At 37.2% G+C, this 12,625-nt stretch overlaps 1 protein-coding gene across 2 annotated transcripts in view; it reads left to right on the top strand.

Annotated features, from left to right (window-relative positions):
- Positions 1-7,857, top strand: part of LOC113663317 (endonuclease domain-containing 1 protein-like) — a 36,222-nt gene extending 28,365 nt beyond the window's left edge. Inside the window, exons 1-3 of one of the 2 annotated variants that reach the window (XM_047813403.1) lie at positions 5,667-5,810; positions 6,407-6,826; positions 7,055-7,857. In XM_047813403.1, coding sequence (XP_047669359.1) covers positions 6,530-6,826; positions 7,055-7,597 — 840 coding nt within the window. In that variant the 5' untranslated portion in view covers positions 5,667-5,810; positions 6,407-6,529 and the 3' untranslated portion in view covers positions 7,598-7,857. Of the gene's footprint in view, positions 1-5,666; positions 5,811-6,406; positions 6,827-7,054 lie in introns of those variants that run through there. The other variant, XM_047813402.1, reaches the window with a different exon arrangement.
- Positions 7,858-12,625: the final 4,768 nt, after the last annotated feature.

Genomic DNA, 12,625 nt, shown 5'->3' with positions numbered 1-12,625 from the left:
GGGCCAAAAGTGTGACCTATTGCACCACTAAATGTGGCCGGGTCAAAATGACCCAAGCGGATCCAAAACACAAAGTATATACTGGTCTGAACACATAGTTCAACGAAAATAGACCAAATTAATTTTACTTGCAAAGTTCATAATTTGGAACAATCCTGGTAAATTTCAGGCGTTTCAGCTTTTTTAGAAACACACTGAGCTGTTTAACTCATTCATTCATTCATTTTCTACCACTTATCCGAACTACCTCGGGTCACGGGGAGCCTGTGCCTATCCCAGGCGTCATCGGGCATCAAGGCAGGATACACCCTGGACGGAGTGCCAACCCATCGCAGGGCACACACACACACACTCTCATTCTCTCACACATTCACACACTAGGGACAATTTTTCCAGAGATGCCAATCAACCTACCATGCATGTCTTTGGACCAGGGGAGGAAACCAGAGTACCCGGAGGAAACCCCTGAGGCACGGGGAGAACATGCAAACTCCGCACACTCAAGGCAGAGGTGGGAATCGAACCCCGACCCTGGAGGTGTGAGGCAAACGTGCTACCCACTAAGCCACCATGCCCCCCTGAGCTGTTTAACTGTTTATTATTATATTCTGTTTAGTGAAATGTTTTCTCAGTATGGTGTGTTTTAAAACCACTGACCAGTGTAAATTCACACCAGTGGAAATTCACAGCAGTAGCTTTGTGAAACATAAACTGCTGCATAATGTTTATTTCAGTTTGGAGGTGTGAAGTGAGTTGGGGCTAGAAGACATTAGAGCTTGAAGAACATTTGTACAACAATTAATACACAGTGACCTTCAGCAATAGATTATTCCAAGTTGATGTTTATGCTCCTTCGATCGGCTGGATCACTGATAATAACATATCAGTTCTATTGAGGAAGCTAGGCTAGCACGTTATTACAGTTAATTGAGTGTGTGTGTGTGTGTGTGTGTGTGTGTGTGTGTGTGTGTGTGTGTGTGTGTGTGTGTGTGTTCGAATCAGCAACTTTCCTGTTAGAAACGTGTCAAAGCAGCATAAAAATGTATCACTTTGTTGAGCTTCTTTTTCTTTTTCCTGTTTTTGTGCAAAATAATCTTAAAAATAATAAAACTCTGGTTAGTTTGATTCTCTTGCTATTAAAGCTTCTTATAAACAATATGCAACTATTATGTTAGAAAATTAAGTACATTTATCTGAATCTAATGGATTTTGTCGCTTCATTTCATCACACTGAACAGTGACACTTTCTGTACACAGCATTTATTAGTATATTAGACATTTTGCTATTGTTTACAGAGAGAGCGTTTTTGTGTGTGTGTATGTGTGTGTGTGTGTGTGTGTGTGTGTGTGTGTGTGTGTGTGTGTGTGTGTGTGTGTGTGTGTGCTTCATAAAAAAATAACAATAAATAATAATAATAATAATAATAATAATAATAATAATAATAATAATAATAATAATAAGTGCATTTAATAATCATCTATAAGTAGATTAAGATTTATTCTATACTTTGAAGGACCTTCAGATCTTTCCAAGTTGGTCCCCTGTGTTCAGATGCCGTCCTGGTCGCTCCATTTAGAGTGTGCTCTCATTTATTTGTTATTTATTTATTTTTAATATCTCCTTTTTTATAATATCTGTTTTGCCACCAACAGGCTACACACACACACACACACAGACACACACACACACAGACACACACACAAAAACATGCCATAATTTCATGTGAATAAAACTTTGTTTACCTCCTTATGTTTTTTTTTTATTATTATACTTTATTTATGAATGATCATCCTTATGAAATTTTTCCATGTTTTGAGTAAAATAAGCAGAAATTATTAAATATTATTTTGGATAACCACTGACTGATAAATGTCAAACATTACTCAGCATATCTCCAGGCCAAAGCAGACTGATGCAACTAAATTCATAAATAAGAGAGAGGAAACAAATATGATTTGAATATGAAAACACAACCTGTGTGTGTGTGTGTGTGTGTGTGTGTGTGTGTGTGTGTGTGTGTGTGTGTGTGTGTAAAGATTGTTGATAGAAGAAGAAGAGAAGATAAGATATTGTCCGCAAATGGACAAATGCATCTAACAAGTGTGAAATATTTACAAATGAGAAGCTTTTGTTTTTTCTGGAGACCAAATGAATTGCAATGCCCAATGCTTGTGTGTGCGTGTGTGTGTGTGTGTGTGTCTGTGTGTGTGTGTGTGTGTGTGTGTGTGTGTGTGTGTGTGTGTGTGTGTGTGTGTGTGTGTGTGTGTGTGGTAAAATCAGCAACTTTCCTGTTAGAAACGTGTCAAAGCAGCATAAAAATGTATCACTTTGTTGAGCTTCTTTTTCTTTTTCCTGTTTTTGTGCAAAATAATCTTAAAAATAATAAAACTCTGGTTAGTTTGATTCTCTTGCTATTAAAGCTTCTTATAAACAATATGCAAATATTATGTTAGAAAATTAAGTACATTAATCTCTGTTAATTCTCCTGCAGATCTTTAATAAAAACTTCACTGATTGCTGTGAATCTAATGGATTTCGTCACTTCATTTCATCACACTGAACAGTGACACTTTCTGTACACAGCATTTATTAGTATATTAGACATTTTGCTATTGTTTACAGAGAGAGTGTTTTGTGTGTGTGTGTGTGTGTGTGTGTGTGTGTGTGTGTGTGTGTGTGTGTGTGTGTGTGTGTGTGTGTGTGATTCATAAAATAAGAAGAAGAAGAAGAAGAAGAAGAAGAAGAAGAAGAAGAAGAAGAAGAAGAAGAATATTTATTACTATTGTTATGAACGCGATTCACTAATGAGAAGGAAGCCATTCACAAATAAATACAATTAAATATATATTTATTAATATTTTTTTATTTGCAAATCCCATTTTATTTATTTGTGAATTTCATTTCTTTTTGTCAAATTATAACATATATATACATATATTTAAAGCATATATTTACGGTTTGCTTATTGTACATTTGTTAATTTAAAAAATATTTGTGAAAATCTTTATATTTATTTGTGGATCATAGTGTATTTATTCAGAATTATCGAAACAATTCTGACCCCATAGTGTTTGACTGTGTGTGTGTGTGTGTGTGTGTGTGTGTGTGTGTGTGTGTGTGTGTGTGTGTGTGTGTAGCATCATATCGGTAGATCTGCCCTCTGATAGGCAAAGGCATATGAAAAGTGTGAAATATTTACAAATGTTTGGCTTTTTTTTTCTGGAGCCCTAATGAAATGCAATGCCCAATTTGTGTGTGTGTTTGTGTGTGAATGTGTGTGTGTGTGGGGTGGGGGGTGTGAGTGTGTGTTTTGGGTGCGTGTCTTAGTGGACATTTTATGTGTGCATTTTTGTGTCTGTATGTATGTTCATTGCACTGAAAAGGGGCCAAAAGTGTGATCTATTGCACCACTAAATGTGACCGTGTAAAAATGAACCAAGCGGATCCAAAACGCAAACTATATAATGGTCTGAACACATAGTTCAACGAAAATAGACCAAATTAATTTTACTTGCAAAGTTCATAATTTGAAACAATCCTGGTAAATTTCAGGCAAATATGTGGAAGAAAACCAAAGTTATGACACATTAAATCCTTCCAGTCGGGTCAAAAAGACCCAGGGAAAATAGGAAGGTTAATAAAACTTCACTGTTTACTGTGAACATGAAGGATTTTATCTCCTCATGTCACATCATCGCATTCTCAGTATGGTGTGTGTTAAAACCACAGACCAGTGGAAATTCACAGCAGTAGCTTTGAGAAACTTACAAACTGCTGCATGATGTGTATTGCAGTTTGGAGGTGTGAAGTGAGTTGGGGCTAGAAGACATTAGAGCTTGAAGAACATTTGTACAACAATTAATACACAGTGACCTTCAGCAATAGATTATTCCAGGTTGATTTTTCTGCTGCTTTAGGTGTAGTTAAGAGAAGCTTTGAGTCTCTGTGAACATTTATTGTGTTATTACAGAAAAATAATCCACAACAGGGTGGTGTGATGCACGTGAAGTGAAGCCGAATTATTCTAACCACCATGAAAGTGATTATTTCTCATAACAGCACATACACAGGTGTTCTATTCCTCTTATACCAGAACCATGGCCTTGGTTCAATTTCCAGGTAGAGAACTAACCCAGTCACTGAGGGGTTGGTGCTGTGCCCAAGCATGTAGATAATGGAAGGTTTCTGTAATGAAGGGTATCCTGTGTAAAACCTGTACAAAAGCATGTCTGTGTATGAGATGATCTGCAGTAGTGACCACAAAAAGGGATCAGCTGAAGGACAACAACAACTGAATGTAGGTTCACATCATACACTTCATTAGTTTATAATTATAATTAACCTTGTTGAATGTCTGTGAAACCTTTGAGCAGCTCCAGCATAACCAGCTGTGTTGTGTATGTTTGTGTCAGTAGTCTCTGGATACTGAGGCTGATGGCATGGGGAAGAAGCTGTTACTGTGAGGGTCTGATGGTTTCATTTCCAGAGGGTGAAGATTTTGCATGAGGGTCATCCACCATCTGCTACTGATATCTTTGCAGCTGCATGATTTGGTGTAAAAGCTTTGTACACTGAGAGACACACATTCATCTCACACACTCTTTATCTCACACTCATCACACTCCTCATCTCACACTCTTCCTCATCACACACTATGTCAGGATGAAGCGCCTCGCTCTGGTGCTCCTGCTCTCCTCTTTCTCCTCACTGACCATGATGGAGGTTGTGACGGATTTCCAAATGCCTTGTTTTTGTTAGTCCAACAATCATTTAAGGAGAACTTTAGATAATTAATGTCCTGTCTTTGACTCCAACACCAATCTGCTTGTTTGCTTAGACAAGTTTGCTTTTACATGGAAAATAGGTTTTCAGTATGAAGTCTTTGCTTTTCACTCTTCAGTGTACATCAGTTTGTCCTTCTCTCTTTTCCTTTGTGTTGGTGTCCTGGTCACATTTCAACAGCTCTTGAACAGAATCTCCACCTTCACACAAATTCCTGTCTGTGTGGATGACATTATTATAGCAGCACTGATCATCTGAGGTCCTTGTGATATGCACACTATCCCTACTTGTTAGTAGGCAGTACTGATTGTCTCCTACCCAAAACCCAACACCATTGAGGGCTGTCTCACTGTTACCCCATCATATTCCTATAATAATCACCAGCCATCTGTCTGACCTCACTCAGTCTGCTCCAGCTGATGGAGTCACACCAATGGGCCTTTATCCAGGTTAAAGCAGCTCTTTGCTGAAGACTTCACAGACTGAATAGGAAACCGTCTTTACCACAATAAGAAGCAGCAACTTACTGGAAAACTACAGGAAAAGTTCCTGCTGCTTTAGGTGAAGTGAAGTGGAATTACTATAATCATCATGAAGGTGATTATTTCACTTAACAGCACATCCACTGATGTTCATCTTACACCAGAACAACTCAGTGTTGTTCACAGTTTTAATATTTACTGACCATCATACTCTTCATCTTGTTATATTTACATTAACAATGTGCACATTAACCAGCTGTTCTTTTACTGTAATCTTTATTTTTTGTTGACTTTAACAAGAAAAAATTTAGGCAGTGCTGATGTGTGTATAAGGTCTTAGTTTCATCTTCAACCCCACTGTAACATGTGACCAGTGTACGTGACAGCAGTGTTATAAAAAGGCGAGTATCTGAGACAGGAGAGCGAGAGACCAGCCGGTTCTTCTACAGATCTCTGTTCTTGTAAAGATCTCTGTACAAAGATCTCCTCCTGTGATCATCTCACATCTTCTACTAAACACCAACATCAAGTTCCAACAGCTTGTGGTGAGAAAATCTCTCTCTCTCTCTCTCTCTCTATATATATATATATATATATATATATATATATATATATATATATATATATGCCTTAAAAAACTAAACAAAAGATATTTAAAATCTATATATATATATATCTTTTGTTTAGTTTTTTAAGGCATGATCTTCTGTCTGTTAATTTTACACGACCATTAAAGAATGGACATTTTATATAAAGCAGGAATATATAATATATAAGTGCAGAACAACAAAAAGGTGACAAAGGTGTTTATTATGAGATGGACAATGATGTCCCTGTAAATATAAAAGAATAAAAGTCTAGGTTATGTGTATCTGTGGAGGGTCTCAGATTACTATTTTTAAAATAATTGTAATATTGATATATTTTGATTTATCAGCATATTGTGTCATCCTTATAAAAAATTCTATAAAAAGTTCAGGAGTGTAGTTATATTTATATTTATAGTAAAACTATATATATATATATATATATATATATATATATATATATATATATATATATATATATATATATATATAGATTATGGGTCCAAGCACTGAATCTGTATCTGAGAACTCTTCTGTTATTTTGTCCCTTGTAGATTTCTGCTCTCTTGAGATCAACTTCTCACACACATTCATCACACTCTTCCTCATCACACACTCCTCACACACTCCTCACACAATCCTCACACACTCCACACACTCCCCTACCGTGTGTCAGGATGAAGATCCTCGCTCTGGTGCTCCTGCTCTCCTCTTTCTCCTCACTGACCCTGATGGAGGTTGTTAAATCTTTTAAGGATGTATGTAGTGACTTCTTCATCCACAAAGAAAATGACATCATCATCCCCACTATCTTCCCTGGAGATCAGTATAAGAATATTTGCCAGCGCTGGAAAAACAAATACAGGTTTGCCACCGTGTACGACACTGTGAGGAGGATCCCTGTTTACTCGGCCTACACATTCTCAGGGAAAGAACAGAAGAGCCGCAGCAATGAGTGGAAAATTGAACCACAGGTCGGTCAGTGTGTTTATTTCATTACTGAATCATTAATATGTGTAATATTTAAGTAATAATCTAAAGACTAGACACTGTTAGTGCAGTAAAACACAGTGGACACAGAGAGAAGCAAGTTAATATGATAGATAAATGAGTCTCACTGGTTTGAATGAAGTGTGTGTTGAGTGAGCTGATTAACATCTTTGTGTTTAATTCACTACTCTTTCATTTGTCCTCCATAACAGCTGGAAGATATTACAGAGATGAATGTATCCCCGATTGAAGCAGGAAAGATATATAACCAGGCCGTGGACTCTGATTATGCAAATATAAAGTTTACTAGAGGTCACTTGTTTCCATACCAGTTTACTGCTAATCAGGATCAAGCAGATTCCACCTTTACTTTAACCAACGCAGCTCCACAAGCACTAGACAGCAACCAAAAATGGGCTAAACAGGTGGAGACCCCGATACGTAAAGAGATAAAACAGGGCTGCCAAGTCGACCAAAATCACCTGGTGTACATTGTGACCGGAGTCGTCCCAGGGAAGAACTGGATACCCATAACAAGAGACGGAAAAGAATATAATGAAGGAGTTAACATTCCCAGTCATTTTTGGAGTGCTTATTGTTGCACCAGTAACAAAGGACAACTCGTAGCGAGGGCCTTCATCGCTGAGCAGGAGAACTTTAAAGTCAAACACTCCAAGATTCAGGACCTGAATACTGAGCTCACTGATCTGTATAAATCAGCTTTCAGTGTGTTTCCAGGATTAGACTTAAAGTAACATGAATACAGTGTGTGTGAGTACGTACATGCATGCATGCGTGTGTGTGTTCGAATCACTTTCCTGTTAGAAACGTGTCAAAGCATCATAAAAAAAATCACTTTGTTGAGCTTCTTTTTCTTTTTCTCTTTTGTGTAAAATAATCTTAAAAATAATAAAACTCTGGTTAGTTTGATTCTCTTGCAATTAAAGCTTCTTATAAACAATATGCAAATATTATGTTAAACAAAATAAGTACATTTATCTTGTTAATTCTCCTGCAGATCTTTAATAAAACTTCACTGTTTGCTGTGAAACTAATGGGTTTTTTCGCTTAATTTCATCACACTGAACAGTGACACTTTCTGTACACAGCATTTATTAGTAATGTCATAGTGAACCAGCAGGTGGCGACATTTCACTACTGTGTACAGAGAGAGCGTTTTATGTGTGTGTGTGTGTGTGTGTGTGTGTGTGTGTGTGTGTGTGTGTGTGTGTGTGTGTGTGTGTGTGCGTGTGTGTGTGTGTGTGTGTGTGTGTGTGTGTGTGTGTATGTGTGTGTGTGTGTGGGTGGGTGGGTGTGGGTTTGTGTGTGTGTTTGTGTGTGTGTGCTTCATAATAATAATAATAATAATAATAATAATAATAATAATAATAATAATAATAATAATAATAATAATAATAATAATAAAAAATAATAAGTGCATTTAATAATCATCTATAAGTAGATTAAGATTTATTCTATAGTTTGAAGGACCTTCAGATCTTTCCAAGTTGGTCCCCTGTGTTCAGATGCCGTCCTGGCTGCTCTATTTAGCGTGTGCTCTCATTTATTTGTTATTTACTTTTTAATTTCTCCTTTTGCACACACAACATCTGCACTGACCTACAACAGCAGTGTAAACTTTTGTACACCAGTAAACACTATACTCACCTTTCAGTGTGTTTTGTGATGTTTAATCCATCGACTCAAAGTGACAAATCAGATCCTCTGTGACATGGAGGAGAGCAATGACCACACGAAGAAAGAAACACAGAGGGAAACACACTGGGGTTCATGACAGGTTAAGGGCCAGATCACATTTTCAGTCATTGAAGAACAAGATGAACTTGTCATCTGCTGTAATGAAAAACTGTGCATGTGATAAATAAAACAATTTAAATCTTGATCTTTAATAAAACTTCACTGTTTACTGTGAACATGGAGGATTTTATCTCCTCGTGTCACATCATCGATCTGCTGAGGTTTCAGCTTTTTTAGAAACACACTGAGCTGTTTAACTGTTTAATATTATTATATTCTGTTTAGTGAAATGTTTTCTCAGTATGGTGTGTGTTAAAACCACAGACCAGTGGAAATTCACACCAGTTGAAATTGACACCAGTAGCTTTGTGAAACTTATAAACTGCTGCATGATGTTTAATGAGTTTTGGAGGTGAGAAGTGAGCTGGTGCTAGAAGTCATTAGAGCTTGAAGAACATTTGTATTAATTAAATTACAATTAATACACAGTGACCTTCAGCAATAGATAATTCCAGGTTGATGTTTCTGCTGCTTTAGGTGTAGATAAGAGAAGCTTTGAGTCTCCATGAACAGGAAGAATTATTCTAACCACCAAGAAAGTGAATATTTCTCATAACAGCACATCCACAGGTGTTCTATTCCTCTTATACCAGAACGTTGTTTACAGTTTTTCACCAGTTATTGAATGAACCATAAAAAGTCCCATGGTGATCCAGTAGCAGGGCCTCGTGCTCGTGTGTATAAGGTGTGAGTTTCATCTTCAACCTCACTGTAACATGTGACCAGTGTACGTGACAGCAGTGTTATAAAAAGTACGAGTATCTGAGACAGGAGAGCGAGAGACCAGCTGGTTCTTCTACAGATAAAGATCTCTGTACAAAGATCTCCTCCTGTGATCATCTCACATCTTCTACTGAACTCCAACATCAAGTTCCAGCAGCTTGTGGTGAGAAAATCTTATTCTCTCTCTCTCTCTCTCTCTCTCTCTCTCTCTCTCTCTCTCTCTCTCTCTCTCTTTCTCTATCTATCTATCTCTCTCTCTTATTTTTGGGGAAAAATTCAATTCTATCTGATTGTCTTGTTTAAATAACATTAACAAAGGTACAGATTTGAAACCAAGTTTTACTTCAACTAGCAGACTGAAGAGTTTCCTAACTTAGAACAGGACCAGAAAACACCACAAACACCGACTGTCTGAATATGAAACTGACTTTACTGCAGGACGAAGCAGCAGCTTATAGCTCAACGGTCTGCGTTCATGATAATCACAATATTCACTTTACTCATCAATATTACTCTATATTACATTACTAAACTTTACCCATCAATATTACTCTATATTACATTACTTCACTTTACTCATCAATATTACTCTATATTACATTACTTCACTTTACTCATCAATATTACTCTATATTACATTACTTCACTTCACTCATCAATATTACTCTATATTACATTACTTCAAGTGGTAAAAGTAAATGCAGTTCAACTTTAGGTCTTCTGGTAGATTTCTTCTGTCCATCACCTCATGCATACATCACACCATCCTCACACACTTCTCACACACTCCACACACTCCCCCACCGTGTGTCAGGATGAAGCTCCTTGCTCTGGTGCTCCTGCTCTCCTCTTTCTCCTCACTGACCGTGATGGAGGTTGTTCATTCTTTTAAGGATGTATGTAGTGACTTCTTCATCCACAAAGAAAATGACATCATCATCCCCACAGTCTTCCCTGGAGATCAGTGTAAGACGATTTGCCAGCGCTGGAAAAACAAATACAGGTTTGCCACCGTGTACGACACTGTGAGGAGGATCCTTGTTTACTCGGCCTACACATTCTCAGGGAGAGAACAGAAGAGCCGCAGCAATGAGTGGAAAATTGAACCTCAGGTCAGTCAGTGTGTTTATTTCATTACTGAATCATTAACATGTGTAATATTTAAGTAATGATCTAAAGACTAGACACTGTTAATGCAGTAAAACACAGTGGACACAGAGAGAAGCAAGTTAATACGATAGTTAAATGTGTCTCACTGTTTTATATAGTTTTTTATTTATCATGAAGAGTGTGTTGAGTGAGCTGATTAACATCTTCGTGTTAAATTCACTACTCTTTCATTTATCCTACATAACAGCTGAAAAATATTGAAGATTATAAAAACTTGAAAGAGATTATTGTATCCCCGATTGAATTTATTTAACCAGGCTGTGGATTCTGATTATTCACCTCCAGCAATTACTAGAGGACACGTGTTTCCATATCAGTTTGCTGCTGATCAGGATCAAGCAGATTCCACCTTCACTTTATCTAACACAGCTCCACAAACAGAGGACAGCAACCAAAAATGGGCTACACAGGTGGAGAAGCCGATACATAAAGAGATAAAACAGGGCTGCAACTTGACCAAAGTCAAGTGTACTTTGTGACCGGAGTCGTCCCAGGGAGGAACTGGATATCCATAACAAGAGATGGAAAAGAATATCAAGCCAGAATTAACATTCCCAGTCATTTTTGGAGCGCTTACTGTTGCACCAATAACAAAGAACAACTCGTAGCGAGGGCCTTCATCGCTGAGCAGGAGAACTTTAAAATCACTAAACATTTTAATAAAGACTCCAACATTCAGGACCTGAATACTGAGCTCACTAAACTGCATTGTTTACCCTTCAGTGTGTTTACAGGATTAGACTTAACGTAACATGAATACAGTGTGTGTGAGTACGTGCATGCAGTCGTGCGTGTGTGTGTTAGAATCAGTAACTTTCCTGTTAGAAACATGTCAAAGCATCATAAAAATATATCACTTTGTTGAGCTTCTTTTTCTTTTCTCTTTGTGCAGAATAATCTTAAAAATAATAAAACTCTGGTTAGTTTGATTCTCTGGCAATTAAAGCTTCTTATAAACAATATGCAAATATTATGTTAAATGAAATACATACATTTATCTCTGTTAATTCTCCTGAAGATCTTTAATAACATTTCACTGTTTGCTGTGAAACTAATGGATTTTGTCGCTTCATTTAATCAGACTGAACAGTGACACTTTCTGTACACAGCAGTAGTGTCATAGTGAACCAGCAGGTGGCGACATTTCACTACTGTGTACAAAGCGAGCGTTTTGTGTGTGTGTGTGTGTGTGTGTGTGTGTGTGTGTGTGTGTGTGTGTGTGTGTGTGTGTGTGTCTGTCTGTTAGAATCAGCAACTTTCCTGTTAGAAACGTGTCAAAGCAGCGTAACAATATATCACTTTGTTGAGCCTCTTTTTCTCTTTTGGGCAAAATAATCTTAAAAATAATAAAACTCTGGTTAGTTTGATTCTCTTGCAATTAAAGCTTCTTATAAACAATATGCAAATATTATGTTAAAAACATGTAGTACATTTATCTCTGTTAATTCTCCTGCAGATCTTTAATAAAACTTTACTGTTTGCTGTGAAACTAATGGGTTTTGTCGCTTCATTTCATCAAACTGAACATTGATACTTTCTGTACAAAGCATTTATTAGTAATGTCATAGTGAACCAGCAGGTGGCGACATTTCACTACTGTGAACAGAGAGAGCATTTTGTGTGTTTGTGTGTATGTCTGTGTGTGTGGGGGGGGGTGTTTGTGTGTGTGTGTGCTTCATAATAATAATAATAATAATAATAAGTGCATTTACTAATCATCTATAAGTAGATTAAGATTTATTCTATAGTTTGAAGGACCTTCAGTTCTTTCCAAGTTGGTCCCCGGTGTTCAGATGCCATCCTGGTCGCTCCATTTAGTGTGTGCTCTCATTTATTTGTTATTTATTTATTTTTAATTTCTCCTTTTGCACACACAACATCTGCACTGACCTACAACAGCAGTGTAAACTTTTGTACACCTGTAAACACTAAACTCACCTTTCCGTGTGTTTTATCCATCGACTCGAAGTGACAAATCAGATCCTCTATGACATGGAGGAGAACAATGACAACATGAAGAAAGAAACACAGAAGGAAACACAGTGGGGTTCATGACAGGTTAAGGGCCAGAT

The sequence above is a fragment of the Tachysurus fulvidraco genome, chromosome 5, assembly GCF_022655615.1.
Source record: "Tachysurus fulvidraco isolate hzauxx_2018 chromosome 5, HZAU_PFXX_2.0, whole genome shotgun sequence".
Classification (NCBI taxonomy): Eukaryota; Metazoa; Chordata; class Actinopteri; order Siluriformes; family Bagridae; genus Tachysurus; species Tachysurus fulvidraco.
This window is presented reverse-complemented; position numbering and strand designations above follow the sequence as displayed.